This window comes from Trachurus japonicus, chromosome 20 (genome assembly GCF_045865225.1).
Source record: "Trachurus japonicus isolate A0001 chromosome 20, Traja_1.0".
NCBI classification, from domain to species: domain Eukaryota; kingdom Metazoa; phylum Chordata; class Actinopteri; order Carangiformes; family Carangidae; genus Trachurus; species Trachurus japonicus.
The window spans coordinates 23,004,035-23,026,985 of record NC_140926.1 but is presented as its reverse complement, the minus strand read 5'-3'; the positions used below and the strand labels follow the sequence as shown (position 1 = coordinate 23,026,985).

The window sequence follows — 22,951 nt, the reverse complement described above, 5'->3', positions numbered from 1 at the left end:
TACCGTATTACCTCTAATAGAGGCCGAGGCCTTTATTTACTTTAGCTGCCCAGGGGAACCGGCCTGTATTGGAGACCGGCTTATATTTGAGAGAGGCTATTATTTCTTCCTCTGTTTCATGCTGGTGCTCAAATTTGACAGTTACCGTGCTCAGTTTTCATTCTGCCTACAATTAATTATATTTTTTTACACATTACTGTAGCAGGTACCGCAACAACTTTTAATGTTTACTGTCCTCTTTTCTCGCCGGCCTCATCACCATGACAACCACAAAAAATCACAAACTACCACAACACTCACTGAATAAACGAGTCTGCCGCGGCTGTCTTATGACGGACCTCCGCGGCTTTTTATTTTATTTTATTTTATTTTATTTTTTAATCATTTTTACAGTACCGTATTTTAATTTCACAGAACTTTAAGCATGTACGCAAATCGGGCAGTGCCCAAATGAAGTTTGTCCAAGTGGAGTTGCCGTAGGCAGCTGTCCAAGATGGCGGCCGGTCTGCGCATGCGCAGACCAGTTTTGTCACAGATCGGGTAGCGTCGCAAATCGGGTAGTGACACGCCATGCTGCTAAAGCTCTCTTCGGTCGAGTTGTCAGTGACTGTTTCCTTGAAGCGTGGGTTCATGTGGCACTTCAGATCTAGCTACTGCCATCTGCTGGCACTTGTGGGTTACTGCATCCGTGTTTGGCCGCCTGAGACCAGTGCATCCACAGTGACTGAAATTCAGGTTTTTTCTGTTTGTTTGTTTTTTTCCCATTGACCCGGCCTGTATTTGGGGCCGGCCTTTATTTGTTCGTGTAAACCACGCCCCCGGCCATTATAACAGACCCGGCTATTAAATAGATACCGGCTACTATTAGAGGAAATACGGTAAAACAATATATTTATCGAAAATGGAGCCATTAACAAGTGTGGGTAGCGTAGATTCATCCACATTAATATGAGACTTTTATAACCAGATAGAAACTCCTCATTGTCCCTTTAACTCTGGACATTCATTCACTCACTGTAATTTTATTCTTTTGTTTTTTGTTTTTCTCTTTTTAAAATCCAGTTTTAAGTATTTTGTTTACTTTTTTTTGTTCCTTTTGTGTATCCTGTTTTTTTTTTTTTTTGTTGTTGGGCTTTTCGTCTTTAATTGACAGGTTAGTTGAGAGAGACAGGAAATCAGGAGGAAGAGAGAGAGGGAATGACACGCAGAAAGGGCCTGTAGCTTCTGCATATGGGCCGCCTGTCTAACCCACTGAGCTAAACGGCGCCCCATTTGTGTGTCCTTTCTAAAATGCTTTGGGTTTGGATGTTGTCTGTTTTTTTTGGCTGCCTCGCTGCATCTAACACAGTGAAAATAAGACAGCTGGTCTGTAGTGAATCCTTACCTCATGACAGTTTCAGTGTGAGTTTTGAATCTGTGTCAGATGTTGAGCCACATATCTACTGTACATCAGTAAAGTGTAAACTAACTCTGACCGTGCTGCTGTGTCTCAGGAGAAAGATAACTGGAGCGGCATCGCCCGCACGGTGGACCGGCTCTGTCTCTTCCTGGTGACTCCGGTGATGACTCTGGGCACCATCATCATCTTCCTGATGGGAATCTGCAACCACCCACCACACCTGCCCTTCAAAGGAGACCCACATGACTACAGAGAGGAGAACCCACGCCTGCTGTAACAGGGACACGCACACACACACAGTGTTATTACGTCTTTATTTGTTTGATCATTTTTTTCACGTGCATAGCTGTGTGTTTTTTCCTCCAATTTGAAGTGAATATCTAGATCGATATGTTATTGTTTTAATTTTATTGGTGTGGCTTGAATAAACATTTACACTCGGAAGACAAAATTTTCATTTCAGAGCTTGAGTCTTGGTTGTGTTTGAAAGACACAAGTTTAGACCACATCCTCTGAGCAGCGCTGCTCGGCAGCCAGGATATTACAGACATAACAACTGCACCAGGGCTAACTGGTTAGCATGCTAACTCCAGTGGAGGATAAGAAACCGTGGAAAAAATGATGATAACACAATGGTAACGGTGATGGTAACACAAGCTCCATAGCAACAGCAAAAACAAATCCTACGTAAACCAAAGGAAGTACCATCAGTCACTGAGATACCAGAAGAGAAAAACTCATACATCAGAGCGTCATCTGATTCTTCAGTCCAGTAGAGGTTTGTTCATCTCGAACTCTTATTCTGTACTGCTCGTGTCCATCAAATCAAATCAAACTTTATTTATATAGCACTTTTCATGCATGGACATGCAACCCAAAGTGCTTTACACATAAAAAATAGAAATATAGTACATTTACAAATAAAGCCCCTCCCTCCCACCCTCCATACCACACACACACACACACACACACACACACACATACACACACACACACACACACACACACACACACACACACACACACACACACACACACACACACACACAAACACACACACACACACACAATAGGGAGACATGGCATGTGATATGAATGTTCATGTCCTGCTCACAGTCATTGTTCACAGTGTTCAACAGTTCTCCATCAAGACTGCAGAGTGTGACCTAAGCAGTGGGTCTGGATCGTGGCGGGGGGGGGGGTCGTGTGTTTACATTATTTGTCTGCAAAATGACAAAATGAGATAAAATTCAACATCAATGTAAAAAAACCCAACTTTTTTTCTGTTCAGTTCTCATTAAAGGGATATTTCAACATTTTGGCAAAATTTGCCTATTGCCATAATCCGTATAGTCTGAGGAGTAGTTTCAATACCATTAATTGTTAGTGCAAGCTGTTTTTAGAACGGCGGGGCAGAGATGTGAGCTCACCATGCGCCTCTGTTGCGTTAGCTGAGCAGCTCGCATCTCTGCTCCGCCGATCTAAAAAGAGCTTGCACCGACAATTTAAAGCAGAACAATGCAAGTCGGCCGGAAATAGCTCGCTCCTTCGTTGGTTTCTCTTTTTTTCCCTCTCTGGAGCTCCCCCACAGTTCTGGGAGGCACATGTCACTGTCGTAAAAAAAAAAAAACTCGCCGCCGCCACCTCCTCCACCCCCCCTACGTGCTTGTGTTTACTGCTGTTTGCTAAGCCCTGCTAACACCGAGCTAACGCTAACGCTATGCTAACACGGAGCTAACGCTAACACGGAGCTAACGCTAATACAGCCACACACAGGCACAAAGACACAAAGACACAGACATACACACACAGGAATAAAGGTTCCAAAACGCGAAGGTGTGTGTGTGTGTGTCATGATGTATTACATTATCTTATAAAGACCCATGGTGTGTGTATCTGTGTTAGCATTAGCTCCCCGTTAGCCACAAGCTGAACTTCATCAGTAAACATTTCATGTTTCCATGGTTTCCTCCGACTTTCCGAACTCAAACCAATCACGATTCGTGACATGCATGACGTCATGTGCGTTCTTATCTCGTACTGCCGTAAGGCAGTTTCTCGCGATACTTCTATCCATTGACGAGATTTGTAACACCGAGACGGACGACTGATCTTGCAAGTGCGGTTTTCAGCCAGTGGGGGGGGTGAGCGCATTGGCCTAGACCCCATTCACTTCATAACAGGTCACTCAACCATCACAGTGACTCTGAGCCACAATAATTACAGCCCAAATCCTGCATAGTTCCGCTTTAAGGTAAGAACTGAGACCATAGGGATTATGGTGACTTGCCAAAATGTTGAAATATCCCTTTAACACTGCAACATACTGTCTGTACTGTTTTTCACATTAGTACCTTTGTAATACAGAAGATTTACTTACTCTGACTGACTCCTGATTCTTTGCCAACGTCTCCATACCACAACAGCTGCTAGTGCTACTGCTGCTAGTGCTATTGCCAGTCCTGCTACCAGCGATCCTACCGCCCCACCCGCAATATCATTGACGGTGCATCTCAAAACTGAAATAAGAAAAGGCAGTTATTTTCCCATGATGCCTCATGATGGTGTTTTCTGGACATACAGATGTTACAGATACAGACAATTCTCTCTCACAGAGACCAACAGTTGGTCACTTGATGCTTTCTCACCTCCATTCTTCTGCGTCTCTAGAAAGGTGTTGGTTATCAGCGTCTCCTCAGCATCACTCAGTTCACAGGTGTATGTTCCCTCATGACGTGAAGATAAGTCCTGTAGCGTGAGGCTTCCTGACTCTGACACATCCTTCACCTGCTGCCTCCACCTCTCTGAGACTCTGAGCCTCTTTGTGTAGGGGGCGTCACCTCTGGTCTGAGTCAGGATGATCTGACTGTTGAACTTCCAGATGAGGCCTGTTATGGGGGCGTTTGAGGCCGTGCAGGGGATCGTTGTTTCAACGCTGGATCCGACCATAGAGGCTGGTATGACAAAAGGTAAACTGTATATAATATTTAAGATTCTGAATGACTGAAAATCATCATAAAGTTAAACAAAGCAATACAACTAACTGAATGAACAGATACTGGGTTGGCAGATGAACCAAACATAAAAAAGAGAAAAAATACCTGGGTTTGCCCTGTGCCCCAGTGGATTTGTACTGACTGTTACAGAGTAAAGTTCACCCAGTGTCATGTTCTGTGTGAACTTTGCCTGTATTTGTGTTCTTTTTCTCCGCCCATTGACATTTAAAAGTAACTCATTACCTTGAGTTTAATTCAAGCTTTTATTTTGAAAGGTGGTTTTGGTCACATGACAGTGTGCAGAGTATGAGCGGGAAATGCATAGCTTCTACATGCGGTCTGCTTGCAGCTCCAGCTAGCCTATCTTTTTCCTCCTGCTGCTTGTGTATACGAAATTATCGCTTGTGAGTATTGTTCACAATTTTTAGTTAATTATGTTGTTACACAGATTCCAGTAGTGCATTGTAAATATTGAAATATTATATAAATGTTTATGTTTATTCACATGTAAATCGTGCTAATGCTAAGCTAACAACTAGCCTACAGCTATTTGCATTATCATTCATGTGAATGCATTATGTTGGCTTTGTAACAATACAGTAATTGTCATTTTTTCTGTATCATTTCAGTTTTACAAAAAATATGTTTCAAGACCTCAGTAAAGGCTCTTCAACTTCATTCACGCCTCTGAGTTTCTCTTGGAGCTTGTTCGCTATCTGTCAATTTGTGTAGTCACACACTGAGGACAGAATAGTAAAAAAGCGTCATCGCAGCAGACACTGCAGCTTCAAGGAAAGAAAGGTACTGTGCAAGCCCGACGCCTCGCTCCCAAAGGTCTCCATAGTCACCTCTTCTCATACAATCTTGGATTAGCTCAACCCATGATGTCACATGCTAGTGAAGCCAGACAGGATCACTCACCCGACAAAGATTATGATGTTACAGAAAAGGATGCTGCAGCCAAAGCAAAATCACAGGGTTCTGCCTCCTCCACCTCATCTTATTTTTCCTCAGCTAGCAGGAAAGCAGCCAAAGCCCGTGCTAAAGCCGAAGCTGTACGTGCAAAGGCTCCTATCGTTCAGCGAGAAGCTGAATTAAAAATAGCAGAGGCCCGTCTAGCTGCTGAGTCGAAGGTGGAAGAAGCCCGTCTAGCTGCAGATGTGAAAGTCAAAGAGGCAACTTTAAAACATGAGAAGGAGGTAGCTGTAGCCTTGGCAGAGGCTGAAGTCCTCGAAGCAGCAGCGGAGACGGGAGACAAAGAGGGCAGCGTGAGTCGCCGCGATTCAGTTCAGCACTCCAAGCTACATCTTAGTGATGCAGAGCCTCCAGAACTTAAACCATATACTCCAACCCTGTTGTCACCTGTCAAACCTGACGTCCAAACAGATGAAAAAGAGTGCACTCCTGGAGAGGACAGTGGCGCTTCTCAAGCCTTACCTAGGGGTGACGTTCCTGCAGCAAAGCAGCCTGAGAGGGCAACGCCGGTGGTTTGTCAACGCACCATGACGGACAACGACAACCACAAAGCACAGCAACCCAAAAGGCCGACGCCAGCAGTTCATCACCAACCCCCTGCTAACCCTCCCTTTGCAGAGCCAGCTGCTTTACCTCTCAACAGGGTTTCATTACAGCCGCATACGGATGATAGGACTGGTATGAGTGATGTCACAAGGTACTTAGTACGTCGCAAGCTTGTGAACTCTGGTCTCATCAAGTTCAGTGATCGCCCAGAAAGTTACTGGGCGTGGAAGTCCTCGTTTCACAATGCCATAGAAGGACTTAACCTAAGCACAAGTGAAGAACTTGATCTTTTAACAAAGTGGTTAGGAAACCAGTCTTCAGAGCATGTCAGAAGGATCCGTTCTGTGCATGTGGCTAATCCTGCTATAGGCTTAAGGATGGCCTGGGATCGCTTAGAGGAGTGTTACGGCTCCCCCGAAGTAATCGAGAGAGCTCTTTTTGAGAGGATAGAGAACTTCCCTAGGATCGGTCCCAAGGACGCTTTAAAGCTCAGGGAACTGGGAGACCTGTTAAGGGAGTTAGAGTCCGCCAAGTCTGAGGGTTACCTACCTGGTCTCTCATACCTGGATACCGCCAGGGGAGTCAACCCCACCGTGGGAAAGTTGCCATACAGTCTGCAAGAGAGGTGGTTGGCTCATGGTTCTTTGTACAAGGAGCAGCACAATGTATCCTTTCCTCCATTTGCCTTCTTCACAGACTTCGTATGTAACGAAGCACGCAGAAGAAACGACCCTAGCTTCACACTCTCAGCTCTCCCTGTAGTCTCATCGAACAGTCCTCACAGATTCTCCACAGATTCGTCAAAGCCTGAACGAATGGAAAGAAGATCAGGATACTTCAAAAGTCAAGTGTCCGCTCACAAAACGGAAGTAGCATTGCAACACTCAACGTTTCAGTCAGACAGTTTCAGCAGCAAGCCGGGTGACATCAATAGGCAATGTCCCATCCATAAAAAACTCCATTCTTTAAGAAAGTGTAGAGGTTTTCGAAGCAAACCGCTTGAGGAGCGTAAGGCTTTTCTTAAAGAGAACGGCATCTGCTTTAGGTGTTGCTCTTCAGCTGCTCACTTCGCTAAGAACTGTGAAGTGGCCTTGAAGTACAAAGAATGTGAAAGCGACGGCCACATCGCTGCACTACACCCTGGACCTGCTCCATGGGACGTTAGAGACCCCTCCTTAGAGCATGGCGGGGAGGGTGAAGGAGAGGCACCTCAGTCAGCGGTCACATCCAGGTGCACAGATGTTTGTGACAGAGGTAAGGAACCTAGATCTTGTTCTAACATCTGCCTAGTGAGAGTCTACCCCAATGCACACCAAGACAAAACCATTAGGGTTTACGCTATTTTGGACGATCAAAGTAACAAGTCATTGGCTCGGTCTGAATTCTGAAGTGAGTGATTGACACTTCCAAATCAAAGGGTTAGAGTCGCCATATACACTGCGCACATGTGCAGGTACTACTGAAACATTGGGGAGAAGGGCTACAGGGTTTATGGTGGAGTCATTGGATGGAACGACAAGAGTGATGTTTCCCACACTCATCGAGTGTAATCACATGCCAGACGATCGGTCGGAGATCCCGACACCTGCAGCTGCGCAGCACCATGCTCACCTGAAGTCCATAGCCCATAAGATTCCACATCTAGATTCAGAGGCTCAGATACTACTTCTTCTAGGACGCGACATCCTCCAGGTTCATAAGGTCAGAGAGCATCGCAATGGTCCTCCCAACGCTCCCTACGCTCAGAGACTAGACCTTGGCTGGATTGTCGTTGGCAATGTCTGCTTGGGCTCAGCCCACAAGCCAGAGGCTGTCACTTTCCTCCTTCCCTCCTTTCTCCATGCCCTAAGCACCTAAAAGTGAAGGAAAAGTTCAGCACCACAGTCCTCGATGACTGCAGCCTCGGCAGCTCAATCTTTGAAAGAACCAAGGATGATGATAAGGTGGGTCTCTCCATTGAAGACAAGCTTTTCCTGGAGCTCATGGATAGAGAGATGGTCATGGACAACCAGGGGTGGACTGGGACAAAAATTTGGCCCTGGACTTTTTGGTCCAGACCGGCCCACTATCTGCACGCGGATATTGTGCCAACTAGCACCGCTGATGTACATACAAACACACAAGCTCTTAATAACAGCACAATACTAAACAACAATATCCAACAAAGTAGAGGAATAGTGTGGAATAGGTTAAGTTTGAACAAGATTACATGCACATAATGGCCCTCATTTATCAAACTTGCGTACACCAGAAAAATGGGTGTACACCAAATTCACCGCAAGGATCGGCATTTATCAATCTGAGCGTGAGCGTACGGTACGCACAAATCTCACGCCAGCTCTGACCAGGTGTACGCACATTTGGAACCAGCGTAGAACATGCAGGAAGAAGTGCTGCTGTGTCGGAATGATTATTAAACCATAGTCTAATAACGCAGCCATGTGGACCACATGTTGTTGTTGTTTATATTGATAAAGAGATAAAAAGTAGCCAAAAAAAGAGAAATGCTACAACAAAGTCCGTGTTGAAAATTTAACTCGACTTTTATTTTGAGCAACTGAGATGAATTAAAAACCACGACGTGACAGATGCTCATTAATCAGCTGTGTATACGAAACAGTCAATGACAGACAGACCTGTTATTGTAGATCACACACACAAACTTCCAACATCTCCTGCACCAGAGCATGACCGGACGGCTCCTCAGTCTCTCTCTCTGCCGGACACCGGAGCCCCCGGGGGCGGGGGGGGGAGAGCTCCGCTACCTGTCCAGGTGCAGCTGATCTCCACGGCGGAGTGTTTTTTTTTTTTTTTCGTCACCGGGACCTGTCAGCGGGACATCGGGCCGGTCTTTCACATCCCTCCATCAGCCGAACCATGCCAGCGGTGCTGATGGTCATAAAGTCACGTTCGCAGCAGTAATATGCCTATTTGATAAGGCATATTAGGGCCGTGATTCTCCTCAATCACTTGTGTTTAGTAAACTGCAAGAGCATTTCATGAGATCGCTGGGTTTCCTGACGTGGTTGGTGACACGTGCGTCTGCAGCCTCCATCCACCGGGATGACGCTTATCAATCACAAAAACTATCAATCTATCAATGTCCAGATATTTAATGTTGCCGCCCTCTCCCTGTTCAACGCGGTAATGTCGGTAAAGTCCCTCTTCTTGGCCATCTTCCGTGTCTCCATGTCGTAAAAGGGGCAGGGCGATGCCTCTAAAGCAGGAATATATCGGGGCGTGACATTTAAATGGCGCTCGTTTTCAGCCGCCGGATTTATCACCACCACGCTGGTTCTACGCCGAAATCAGCAGCGTACACACTTTTAGTAAATCACACGTGACACTTGGCGTACACTGATATTTACACCAGAATCTACACCAGATCCTGCGCAAGTTTGATAAATGAGGGCCAATGAGTCTGCATGCAATCAGAACTTTGGCTAGTTGGCTAAAGTATGGAAAACAATAGTATAATGATCTGAAAAATGGACAAACACTAATTTTATTTTAGAATGTACAGTACAGTACAGCTCAACATAATGTATAGACAATGAAGCATGACAGGAAATACTTGTAATTTGTGTACTGCATCATGAGTAACATGTATGCATTTGTTTTATTGTAACAGTAGTTAATCAGTGTTTTATTAATTTTAACTGTATAATGTTAAACTGTTGAAAGGACAATAAACCATAAACACTGACTGAAAAAAATATGTAAAGCATACATATTTGTTAAGTTGTTAGCTCAATGTCCTTCATGACCAAATTGGAGTGGGCACAAAGAAAGGTGCATGTTGGCACTTTAATAAAAGCAACTAATCAATTAATCAGGATAGTATATGAATATGGTTATTGTTTTCCAATACTTTAGATAACTAGATTTAGTTGTAAATTACCACACCATCCAGAGTTTGCTATTATTAATATATGTATTATGTCAAGTTAAGTTCATAGACAGTTAAGCAACCGTTCTGGACCATTTACAGTATTTTAATGAATGTTTATCCACACCATTCTGGAAAGCACATACCTGCTTAACACGGTATCACTACTGTACCTCCTTCACATGGTGGAGAGTCTTCCTCAACACTTATTTTTTCAGCCTCCTCCTGCACCATAAGGGCAGTGTTATCGAGCCTCACTCTCTTCAGACTCACGTGAAGGACCTGCTGTTTGTGTGTAATAAAGGAGAGGAGACATGAAGCGTGTCTATCACATGAACTGTATTGAGAACTCGCGCCAGAGACATAAACAACACAGCACTTCCTGCTTTCAGTCGGACCATACCATTTCCATGCAAACGCTAGGGGGGGGAACTACCACTATCGAACAGTCCCATAACATCTCCCCTTTTTTGGATAGCAGCTTAACATAGCCCTTATTGCACTTAATTGTTTAACTGTAACTTGAATTCAATTAAAAAAATAAATTCCAGGTTGATTCCACATTACCCCCCTTTTTTCCACTTGTTTTTTTTTTTTTTTTGTAACATCACACAATAACAAAACAAAACTGGCCCCAGCATTAAGTCCAGACTATAGGTTCAGTCTGTTTGGCACCTTCACCAGCCTGCCGCTGGCCGTCCTGTGCCCTGGTGTGGGTGGTGAACCACCCATGGGCTGGTGAAGACCACTCTGCCCTGGTGGCCTGGCTTCCTGTGCACTTGTGCCACAGTCCACGACCTCATCCGCTGCATTTCGGGGTGGACTGCTGGGTTGCTCGACAGGCGGGCTGCTTTGCTGCTCGCCGTGCTGCTGGGGGTGGCGCCCCGTCCCTCCGACCTCTGCTGGCCGCAGGTCCACGCGGTTTCGCCGGTAGTATGTTCCCTCCACATCCACCAGGTACGATCTGGGAGCCACCTGCTGCATGCAAACTCCTCTTCTCCACCTGCCCGTCCTGTCCCCAGGCAATGGCTTCATTCTAATGTCCTGGCCAATGCTCAGTTCAGGCAGGTCCCTGGCTGACCTGTCGTACCAGAGCTTGGCTGTTTGATGTTTGACCCGCAGTTTGTCTGGAACCCCGGTGACCACGCTTGGCTCCAGAAGTGTGTCAGCCACTGGGAGCGGGGTCCTCAGTCTACGAGACATCAGTCTCTGCGCCGGGCTGCTGAACATGCCCTCCGAGGGTGTGTTCCTCCACTGTAGAATAGCCAGCCACGGGTTGTTGCCCGCACAGGCCGCCTTCTTACACAGATTCTTCACTATTTTCACAGCGGACTCTGCTTTTCCATTAGATTTCGGATGTCTGGGTGAGGACTTAACGTGTTCAAAGTCCCATTCTTTTGCAAACCTTTTGAATGTTTCACAGTCAAACTGGGGCCCACAGTCAGTTATCACCCTGTCAGGCTGCCCGTGCCTTGCAAACTGGGCCTTGCATCTCAGTACTGTGGTCTCTGCTGAAAGATCTGGGAGCAATTCTACTTCCCAAAAATCTGAATAATGATCTACAATAAGCAGAAAGTCTTTGCCTTCCTGCCTGAACAAGTCCATACTCACAATCTGCCATGGCCGCGTTGGGAGTGCATGTGACAACATTGTTTCGCGTTGCTGCTCGTGTGAGTATTCATTGCACGCTGAGCACTGGCTCACATAGTCCTTGACTTCCCCGTGCATGTTCGGCCAGTACAGCGTGTCTCTTGCCTGCCTGTAGCAAGCATCTCCTCCTACATGGCTGGCATGAATGCGTTTCAACATTTCCGCACGCAGCGATTTTGGGACTATGACTCTCTGGCTTTTGAAGAGCACTCCATCCTGTGCATTGATCTCGTCCCTGATTGACCAATATTCTCTGATGGCCAGAGGGGTGTCCTCCCGGCGATCTGGCCATCCCTGGAGCACTGCTGCCTTCAACAACTGAAGAGCTTCATCTCCCTCAGTGTGTTGTCTGATCTGACTTAGGCGCTTGCTGGTGACATTCAGGTAATCGGCCTGGTTTATCTGTTCTGTGTCCTCCTGCGCCCTCTGCAGGTTACAGATGTTGTGTTTTGTGTATCTTGTGTCAGTCCTCTGTGGTAAAACTGTGGCTCTGCTCAACGTGTCACTGATGTGCATGTCGGGGCCTGGCTTGTATATTACCTTGAGGTTGTAATTCTGGAGCGTGAGCAGCATGCTCTGGAGACGCTTGGGGGCAGTGAGGAGGGGTTTGTTGAAGATTGAGGTAAGTGGCTTATGATCTGTTTCTGCTGTGATCTCCCCCCGCCCGTACAGGTAGTAGTGAAACCGCTGGCATGCAAACACAATACTCAGGCACTCTTTTTCGATTTGTGCATAATTTTGTTCTGTCTGAGTTAGTGCCCGTGATGCGTACTATTGGCTGTCCCTCTTGTAATAGGCAGCAGCCCAGTCCTTTCTGACTTGCATCACTCTGGATGGTGACTGGCTTGGTCACGTCGTAGTATCTCAGGATCGGGGCCGCTGTGACCAGACGCTTGATCTCTTCAACCGCAGCGTCATGCTTTGGTAGCCAGTGCCATGGGACGTCTCTGTCCAGCAGCCTACGTAGTGGCTCACACACCTCCGAGAGGTGTGGGGTGAACTTCGCCAGGTAGGTCACGAAGCCTATCAGTCTCTGTACTGCTTTGGCGTCTGTGGGGAGAGGCATATCCTGAACAGCCCTGACCTTCTCAGGGTCCACCCTGAGCCCCTCTGCTGATAAAATGTGTCCATGAAATTTGACCTCCCTGACCCTAAACTGCAGTTTCTTTAGGCTCAGTCTAAGCTTGACCTCCCTGCACCTGTCCATGAGCTCTAGCAGTTTCCTATCATGGTCTTTTGTGGCTTCCTCATCTGTGTCCCCACACCCCACCACCAGTAAAACATCTGCAATGGGTTCTACGCCCTTGAGCCCGGCCAGTAGCTCATGCTGTTTCCGCTGATATATCTCTGGGGCCACCGATATCCCGAAAGGCAGCTTTAACCAGCGTTTCCTGCCCCAGGGCGTCCAAAATGTGGTTGTGTAACTGCTGTCTTCATCTAGCTTACACTGTAAGAAGGCATCACGCGCGTCTACAAGAGTGAAAACACGGGCCTTGGGCAGTTTATATAAAACATCCTCAAGTGTTGGCATTATGTAGTGGGACCTCTTCAAAGCTAGATTTAGTGACTTGGGGTCTATGCAGATCCTCAGTTTCTCTGGCTGCCTGACTATCACCATGTTGCTAATCCACTCGGTTGGTTCGGACACTGAGGCTAAATGTCCATCTCTCTCATGTTTGTCTAATTGAGCCTTGACCGCATCCCTGAGAGCTACTGGAACATTGCGTGGAGAAGCCTGCACTGGAGCTACATCTTTGTCTAACTCAAAATGAACCTCCCCTGGGAGCGATTCGACTGGTGCATTGAAAACGTCGTCATAGGTTTTGATAAGATGCTGCCTAGTTAGACACTCTGAGCCGCTGTGTCCTACCATAAGTAGCTCCTTAGGTATGGTGAAGTGCATCAAACCTAGACGCTCGCAGGTGTCACCTGACAACAGGGGTCTCTGACTGCTCCTCACTATCTCAAAGCTCAGCTCGTGCATTTTTCCTCTCACTACACACTCTGTTTTGAATATGCCGATGGATTTTATTGACTGACCTGAATATAGAACCAATCTGGTGTGGCTTGGTAATAACTTTGCCTGGGGTGCCAGTCTCCTCATATCTGTTATGCTCATGACGTCACATGTCGCCCCTGAATCTAACTGGCATCTCTGGGATCCCCCATTTATCTTAATGTTGACAAACCATTTCTTACCACATCCCTGAACTGCCCCAATGCTCTGTGCAGTATATATGTGTGCTTCTATGTCAGACGGGCTCATATCCTCCGGGTATTCGGTGTCTGTTGTGTTCAATTGTCTAGTGGTTTGGCCCTTCTTCATGCACATTTTTGCAAAGTGGTTTGCTGTTCCACAATAGCGACAGTTCTTGCCATATGCAGGGCAAAGCTCACGTCCGCGCCTGTGTATGTTGCCACAAAACCTGCATGTTGCGCCTTCGCTCGCGCCAGGCGGCTGATTCTGAGACCTGTCATGGCGGGTCTGCCTGGGTGCAGCCCGCGGCCGACGGCTGTCTGCTGCATGCACTGTCTCTGGAGGTCTGTCATGTGTCATTGCTTTCAAACTCATATCCGTCAGTTCTGCCGCCCGGCATATTTCTATGGCTGATGCGAGTGTGAGCTTTTTCTCTCTGAGCAGGCGACGGCGCACAGCCTCATCACACACGCCTAGCACCAGTCTGTCTCTTATCAGATCCTCTTTCAGGTCTCCGTACTCACAGGACGCAGCCCTCTCTCGTAGGCGCGTTACGAATGCATCGATGGGTTCTCCTTCGTCCTGCTTGCAGTTGCCGAAGATGTATCTCTCAAATATCACGTTCCTGGCTGGCTTGAAATGCGCCTCCAAAGCGTCAAGGATAGCTGCGGGGTCTTTCGCCTGCTCCGCTGAAAGTCCCAAATTATGTTTATATATGTGTCGACATTCACTGCCCATCACCCGTCGCAGGGTTGCTGCCTGTACATCTTTTTCTTTTTCGTTTAGACCCGTCGCCAGCATGTAGTCTTCAAACTCCGACCTGAATTCATCCCAGTTGTTTGCGAGGTCGCCGGTCAATTTCATCTCTCCAGGTGGTGGTATTGCGGACGCCATCGTGATGCTGATGTCTTCTTCGGTGTTGCTTAGCTATTTGACTTGGTGATTTACTTCTGACACCATGTTTGTGTGTAATAAAGGAAAGGAGACATGAAGCGTGTCTATCACATGAACTGTATTGAGAACTCGCGCCAGAGACATAAACAACACAGCACTTCCTGCTTTCAGTCGGGCCATACCATTTCCATGCAAACGCTAGGGGGGGGAACTACCACTATCGAACAGTCCCATAACACCTGCTGCTGAAGCTGCAGCATCGGTGCTTCTAGTCCTGGCCAGGCCAGGCGGCCCCTGAAGCAAACATCTGCGTAATTGTTTTACTTTTAGCAGTCTGTGCTGCTAGAGCTTTTCTTTTAATTTTCCTTTGCCTCAATTTTTCCGCACCACCTTTGCGTTTTTTACTTTTCTTCTCCGATTTTGTGCGCTAGTGTGTTGTTGTTGTTTTCTCTCTCTCTCGCTCTCTCTCTCATCATCAACTCCTCATCATTAAAAGTGATTGGACGAGGGGGGGTCTAGAACATGCGTGGGTGGGACTCCTGGGCCTCTGTAGCCTCTCATAGAGGCATTGGGCCAGGTAGACAAGCCACTGGGCCAATCGTCACCTCTCTGCTGTGTCTGCAGCTGAGCACTGTGGGCCGAGCCGATGCAAGTTAAATAAATAAAAATAAAATAAAAAACGGCCGTCTATCGGCCCATTAGTGACCGGTACTCCCTATGGCCAATCCGCCCCTGTGGACAACACCAATAGTTGGGTGGCACCTCTTCCATTTCGATCCCCTCGGCAACGGCTCCCAAACAATCGAGAGCAGGCTCTCAGTCGCCTTACTTCTCTTCGACGCACCCTAGAAAGAAAGCCTGAGATGAAAGCTCACTTTCTGAGCTTCATGCAGAAGATTTTTGATCACGACCAGGCAGAGTTAGCTCCACCACTGTCAGAGGGAGATGAGCGATGGTATCTACCCATCTTTGGTGTATACCACCCTCGTAAGCCAACTCAAATCAGAGTTGTCTTTGATTCCAGTGCCCAGTATAGTGGCGTCTCGTTGAATGACGTGCTACTTACTGGCCCGGATTTGAACAATAGCTTACTCGGAGTCTTGCTGCGTTTCCGAAGAGACCCGGTGGCTGTGATAGCAGACATTGAGCAAATGTTTCACAGCTTTATTGTCAGAGAAGACCATCGAGACTTTCTCCGGTTCTTTTGGTTTAAGCACAACAACCCCAGCAACGAAATTGTCGAGTACAGAATGAGGGTCCATGTATTCGGCAACAGCCCGTCACCGGCAGTAGCCATCTATGGTCTTCGTCGTGCGGCACAACATGGAGAAAGTGAATACGGCACAGATGCCAAACACTTTGTTGAGCGAGACTTCTATGTCGATGACGGCCTAAAGTCCCTTTCATCAGCAGCCAAGGCCATCGACTTGCTCAAAAGGACACAAGAGATGCTTTCTGCCTCGAACTTGCGGCTCCATAAGATAGCGTCAAACGACCCTGAAGTCTTGGAGGCCTTCCTTCCAGAAGACCATGCGAAGGGTCTTCAGAATCTGGACTTTGATGACAACTCAGACCTCATCCAACGTAGCTTAGGGCTTAGTTGGGATCTCAAACATGACCTCTTTACTTTCAGAGTGGCTGCTACAGAGAAACCTTTCACCCGTAGAGGTGTTCTAGCCACTGTGAACAGTCTTTTTGACCCTCTTGGACTCGTTGCACCGGTTGTCATTCAGGGGAAGTTCATACTGCGTGAACTTACCAGCGGCGAGATCCTTGACTGGGACAGTCCTCTTCCAGACGAAAAGGAAGCTGAATGGAGAATGTGGAAAAACTCCTTGCAAAGTCTGAGTGACTTCAGGATTCCGAGAGCTTACACTCCTACTACCCTTACCACAGCCCACAGGAAGGAACTCCACATCTTCTCCGATGCTTCGGTGAAAGCTATCGCTGCTGTATAGCTTACCTGAAGGTGGTCGACAATGATGGAAAGTGTCACACAGGCTTTGTCCTAGGGAAAGCGAAACTAGCTCCTGCAGCTGCCCACACTGTCCTGAGGCTGGAGTTGGGTGCAGCTGTATTAGCGGTAGAAATTGCGGAGCTAGTGGAGAGTGAGTTAGACATCAGTGTAGACTCCTTGCAATTCTACACAGACAGCAAGGTTGTCTTAGGATACATATATAACCAGACTAGACGTTTTTATGTGTATGTTTCCAACAGAGTGCAGCGAATCAGGAAGTCCACCAAACCTGAGCAGTGGCACTATGTCTGCACCACACAGAATCCGGCAGATCACGCCACTCGATCTGTATCGGCAGCTGAGCTCCCTAACACAACTTGGCTCACTGGGCCCCCTTTCTTGTCCCTACTGGAAGGAGTGTCCACTTCAGAAGAGGAGCCATACGACCTTGTCGCTCCAGATCTTGACACTGAGGTGCGTTCTCATGCTACCACGCTCTCTGTTCCTTCAACTAACCTGGGATGTCAGCGTTTTGAGCGGTTCTCATCTTGGACATCTTTGGTGCGAGCCATAGCATTCCTGACGCACATCACTCAGTCTCAAGGAAGTGCCGCTATGGCCAAGCATGCGGATTGCAATGGCTGGCATCGATGCAAAAGGCCTCGCACAGCAGAAGAGCTGCTCAAAGCAGAAACTCTCATAATAAAGTGTGTACAAACAGAGACTTAAAGCAAAGAGTTCTCTTGTCTGGCCGCTGGAAAGAACATCCGGAAGACAGCTCTCTGAGAAAGCTGAATCCCTACGTGGATGAAGATGGCCTTCTAAGAGCGTCCTAATCTGAAGAAAGGTGACTTGGTTCTTCTTAAGGATAGCCAGGCGAAGAGGAACGAGTGGCCAATGGCTCTGGTCACGAAAACATTCCCAGACCAAGATGGAAAAGTCAGGAAGATTGAACTCAAGGTCACGAGATCTGGGTCAGCTAAGACTTTCTTGAGACCCATCTCTGAGACAATTCTTCTCAAGAGTGCAGAAGACACAGAGTGAATTTAGTTTCTCTGCTAAGAAATGTTATTATGTATTCTGATAGTGGTATTTGTATAATACCAGGCGGGGAGTGTCATGTTCTGTGTGAACTTTGCCTGTATTTGTGTTCTTTTTCTCCGCCCATTGACATTTAAAAGTAACTCATTACCTTGAGTTTAATTCAAGCTTTTATTTTGAAAGGTGGTTTTGGTCACATGACAGTGTGCAGCGTATGAGCGGGAAATGCATAGCTTCTACATGTGGTCTGCTTGCAGCTCCAGCTAGCCTATCTTTTTCCTCCTGCTGCTTGTGTCTACGAAATTATCGCTTCACAATTTTTAGTTAATTATGTTGTTACACAGATTCCAGTAGTGCATTGTAAATATTGAAATATTATATAAATGTTTATGTTTATTCACATGTAAATCGTGCTAATGCTAAGCTAACAACTAGCCTACAGCTATTTGCATTATCATTCCTGTGAATGTATTATGTTAGTTTAGTGACAATACAGTAATTGTTATTTTTCTGTATCATTTCAGTTTTACAAAAAAATGTTTCAAGACCTCAGTAAAGGCCCTTCAACTTCATTCCTGCCTCTGAGTGTAAGAGCCATACTTGTATTGCTTGCAATAGTTTATAGTTTTTATTTAAAATGTGTAACTGCTCCTTTAATTATGCTGTGGATGACATCATAGCTCTCAGACCAGTTTAAGCAGCCTAAGGAGCAAGACAGTTTTTTGACAAGAATAATAAGAAGAGAATACCAGAGTGAATCTTGTAACTTTGTTTTTGTTTTAAGTAAAACTATTTTTGAACCTAGTTACTGTCTTCGAAGATTCCTCTCTTTTTCTGTGTCAAGCTTACTGCCAAGAAGACTGCTTAATAGTAGTGGCAAAACGAGTAGCCTGAAGAAGAAAGATTGCCGCTACATGCGAGTCAAAAAACTCCGCTCTCAGTGGAAAGAAGAACGGATGAACCGGATTAAAGCTGTTTCTTCATGGATAAGGAGACAACCCAAGTCCTCAAACTGAAATACGTAAGTCTGTGGATGCTTTGCAACAAGAATTCAACAGCTAATTAAGCTAACACATGGAAAGCTAACGCTAGCCTGGTGGAGAGGCGCAGCACATGGTGGAGGCATTTCATGAAAGTGGATTTGGATATCAGCTAGTCATTGAAAACTGATGTGCTTATGAAGAAACTGATGGACATTAGTGTTTCCTGGAAGAACTGACTGTTTTAAGCTGAATTCTAAGTAAAGTGGCTTGTGCTGTGGTGCTGTGGCTATGGAGGAATCTGACCAGAAGAGGGCGCCAAAGCCCACAGAAAAGGCAATATGTGACAAAATAAGCAGACTTATTGCCTCAAGGAGAGGAAAATTATCCCAGCTTACAGGCATGATGAACAATATTGAAAGCCTGAAGCACGATGGTTCCAATGTGGATGAAGTGGATGCATTGCTTCATGATAATTTTCACGAAATAATCACTGAGTTTGAGGATATAAACACTGCAGTTGTTGCTCTTATGGATAAAGAGGAAGGACAAAGAGACCAACGTGAGTGGTATGAGCCAAAAACCACACCTTTCGTAAACTTTGTTGTGGACACTGAAAAATGGTGTGCTGCGATGAGGAAGAAATTAGTAGATGAAACTATCAAAGATGATGTCAAAGCAGAGGACAGTGTATCACAAGCTGGAGCAGGTCGTCATAGCAAAAAGAAATCCTCAGCTTCTTCATCAACAGATAGTAGGACTTCAGTAGCGCTAAAGGCAGCTGTGGAGCATGCAGCCTTGAAGGCACGCGCAGCAGCGTTACAAAAGAAACAGTTGCTGGAGAGAGAAGAGCTGCAGCTTAAAGCTAAAATGGAACAGCTTGCGATGGAAACAGCTATTGCAGAGTCTGATGCAAAGCTCAAGGTGTGTGAAGAATATGAGAGTGTGAAAGGAAGTATTCACAGTGATGCATCACGAAGGCGTTCACAAAGTAAATATAAAGAAGAAAGTGATGGTGCTATGCTAACCTCAAAGGTTGCTGCAGGAGGACAAGAAGCATATGTTCCTGGCATGTTGGAGCAGTCTTCACAGGACATTCAACAGAACCAACCTCGTGGCAATAGCAACCCACAAGTGGCAGACAGTGGAGGAGGACTGTATGAGGTTATGAGGAAGCAGAATGCGATCACGGAGATGCTTGTAAAACAACAATCAAGGTCTTATCTCCCTTCTAAAGGCATTCCAGTTTTTAAAGGTGACCCTCTCACTTACAAATCCTTCATCAGAGCCTTTGAGCATGCTGTGGACAGCAAGACAGACAGTTCTCAAGACAAGTTGTACTACTTAGAGCAGTATACCAGCGGGGAGCCGCAGGAACTTGTTCGTAGCTGTGAGCATATGTCTTCTGACAGAGGCTACCATGAGGCCAGAAAGTTACTCAAGAAACAATATGGTGACGAGCTGAAGATAGCAAATGCCTACATGGATAAAGCCTTGAGATGGCCTCAGATTAAACCAGAAGATAGTAAGGCATTGAATGCTTATGCTCTTTTCCTGATTGGATGCAGGAACACAATGGATGACATTGTATTTATGGAAGAAATGGATAATCCCACAAATATGCGAGTTGTCATTTCAAAGCTTCCCTATAAGATGAGAGAGAAGTGGAGAACGACCGCATTCGAGATCCATGAAGAAGGAAGAGGACGAGCAAGGTTCTCTCACCTAGTGGACTTCATTGACAGACAAGCAAAGGTGGCTATGGATCCTCTCTTCGGCGATGTTATAGAGAGTCCACAATCCTTCAAAGGAAAAGAAAAGGCTACAAAAGAAAGAAACATCAGGAAATATGGACAAAGAGAGAGCATGTTTGCTACAGGTGTACAGGACACAAACATGGAGGCAACTGTAAAGAAAAGCAGCCCTGCAAAAGTTGTTGTGACAGCCTTTCACAAACCCTGCTTATTCTGCCAGAAGAATCATGCACTTTCCTCATGCAATAAAATCAAAGAGCTGACAAACACAGAACGGATAGACTTCCTGAAATCTAAAGGCCTATGTTTTGGATGTCTAACCTTTGGGCACCTGAGTAAGAATTGCAAGAAGAGACTCAAGTGTCAGATTTGTTCTCGTTTGCATCCAGACATACTCCACGTTAAGACGGAAGATGATAGTGCGTCAGAAAAGACAGAAGAAAACAATACTGAGAACGACATAGTTTCAAGTGCCTGTGTGTCGTTGGGTCAGGAGTCATGTGGTAACACTGGGGCTGGAGAAGAAGAATGTGTGCTTGCTGTGGTACCAGTCAAACTTAAGTCCAGGAAAAGTGAGAGATATGTGGAAACGTATGCCTTTATAGATCCTGGCAGCACAGCAACATTTTGTACTGAGGACATTCAAAGGAAACTGAATCTTAAAGGAAAGAACACTCAGTTTCTTCTGGACACAATGGCTCAGGACAACTCCGACAGTCACAAATTAATGAAGAGTATTGTTCTCTCAGATCTTGAGGTGTGTGGACTTGAAGAAAATACATACATTGAACTTCCAAAAGTGTTTACACACAGCCACATCCCAGTGAAGGAGGAAAACATACCACGGCAAGAAGACATTGCACAATGGCAGTATCTGAAAGAAGTACGTTTGCCACGTATTACAGCAAAAGTGGGAATGCTAATTGGTGCCAACGTCCCAAAGGCCATAGAGCCGTGGCAAATCATAAATAGTGAAGGACAAGGGCCATATGCAGTTAAGACTGCCCTGGGATGGGTGATTAATGGACCCCTAAGAAAAGACCATGGACCAAAAATGAACAATGGTAAACTGCAGAGCTACACAGTTAATCACATACAAGTGAGGGAAATAGAAGAGCTGTTAGTGAAACAGTACAACACAGATTTCCCAGAGCGAAGTTGTGAAGAAAAAGAGGAGATGTCACAAGATGATCGCAGGTTTATGCTTCTGGTCACAAGCTCAGCGAAGTTGGTTGACGGACATTACAGCCTGGGATTGCCCCTGAGAAATGAAAACGTCAAGATGCCAAATAACCGCTGCATGGCTCAGCAGCGGGCCGACAATCTCAAGAGGAAGTTAAAGAAGAATCCAGACTTCCATAAAGATTACATATCATTCATGAAGGGCATCATTGAAAAAGACTACGCTGAGAAAATATCAGCTGAACAGATCAGTCGCAGTGATGGACGTGTCTGGTACATCCCCCACCACGGGGTGTACCACCCTAAGAAAAAGAAAATAAGAGTAGTTTTTGATTGCACAACAACATATCAGGGTGTCTCACTAAATGAACAATTGCTGCAGGGACCAGACCTCACTAACAACCTCACTGGTGTTCTATTAAGATTCAGGGAACATCCAGTGGCACTGATGGCAGATGTGGAGTCTATGTTTTATCAAGTGAGGGTCCCAGAGGAAGATACAGACCTGCTACGGTTCCTGTGGTGGCCGGACGGCGATCTAAACAGTGACGTGGAAGAATTCAGGATGAAAGTACACCTTTTTGGTGCTACATCTTCACCCAGTTGCGCTTCGTATGCTCTGAGAAGAACTGCGGAAGATGCAAGAGGAATTGTGAGTGCAGAGGCAGTTGACACTGTGTTAAGACATTTTTATGTTGATGATTGCCTAAAGGCAGTGGAAACAAGTGACCAAGCAGCCAGCCTTGTGCAAGAGCTCACAGCCTTATGCGCTAGAGGAGGTTTCCATCTCACTAAGTGGGTGAGTAACAGCAAAACAGTCTTGCGGTCTATTCCAGACAATGAAAAGGCACCTGAAGTGAAAGACCTAGACTTGAGTCAAAACACACTGCCTATGGAACGTGCACTTGGTGTGGAATGGTGCACAGAGACTGACAGGTTCAGATTTCAAATAAACAAGCAAAGTAAACCTGTCACCAGACGCGGTATCTTGTCCACAGTAAGTTCTGTCTTCGACCCTCTCGGTCTGTTGGCGCCGCTGATTTTACCGGCAAAACTCATCTTACGTGACCTGTGTAAGAAGAAACATGGTTGGGATGATGAGATTGAAGGTGGAGATGCAAAAAAGTGGAAAGAATGGTTGGCAGATTTAAAGAGTTTGGCAGAGTTCAGCATACCCAGATGCATCAAAGCAGAAGGGTTTGGATCCACACAATCAGCACAGCTGCATCATTTTGCTGATGCGAGCGAGGATGGATATGCTACTGCCTCCTACCTGTTGCTTACCAGCCGTGAGAACAAAAAACACTGTTCCCTCCTAATAGGAAAATCAAGAGTAACACCTCTGAAACATGTCACAATACCGAGATTGGAGCTGACAGCAGCAGTCATTGCTGTAAAAATGGACAGAATGCTCAAACAAGAACTGAAGATCCCGTTACAGGAATCCGTCTTCTGGACAGATTGCACTACAGTGCTCAGATATCTGTCAAA

General features: G+C 46.1%; 2 protein-coding genes across 2 annotated transcripts in view; one reads left to right on the top strand and one right to left on the bottom strand.

The window, feature by feature from the left end:
• Positions 1 to 1,829, top strand: part of LOC146966919 (acetylcholine receptor subunit delta-like) — a 4,025-nt gene extending 2,196 nt beyond the window's left edge. Inside the window, exon 4 of the mRNA XM_085764097.1 lies at positions 1,494 to 1,829. Within this exon, the coding sequence (XP_085620223.1) occupies positions 1,494 to 1,676 (183 nt within the window). The 3' untranslated portion in view covers positions 1,677 to 1,829. The remainder of the gene's footprint in view (positions 1 to 1,493) is intronic.
• A 785-nt stretch (positions 1,830 to 2,614) lies between these two features.
• Positions 2,615 to 22,951, bottom strand: part of LOC146966918 (uncharacterized) — a 36,744-nt gene continuing 16,407 nt past the window's right edge. Inside the window, exons 10-11 of the mRNA XM_085764015.1 lie at positions 4,048 to 4,353; positions 2,615 to 2,622 (exon numbers count right to left, since the gene is read on the bottom strand). Coding sequence (XP_085620141.1) covers positions 2,615 to 2,622; positions 4,048 to 4,353 — 314 coding nt within the window. The remainder of the gene's footprint in view (positions 2,623 to 4,047; positions 4,354 to 22,951) is intronic.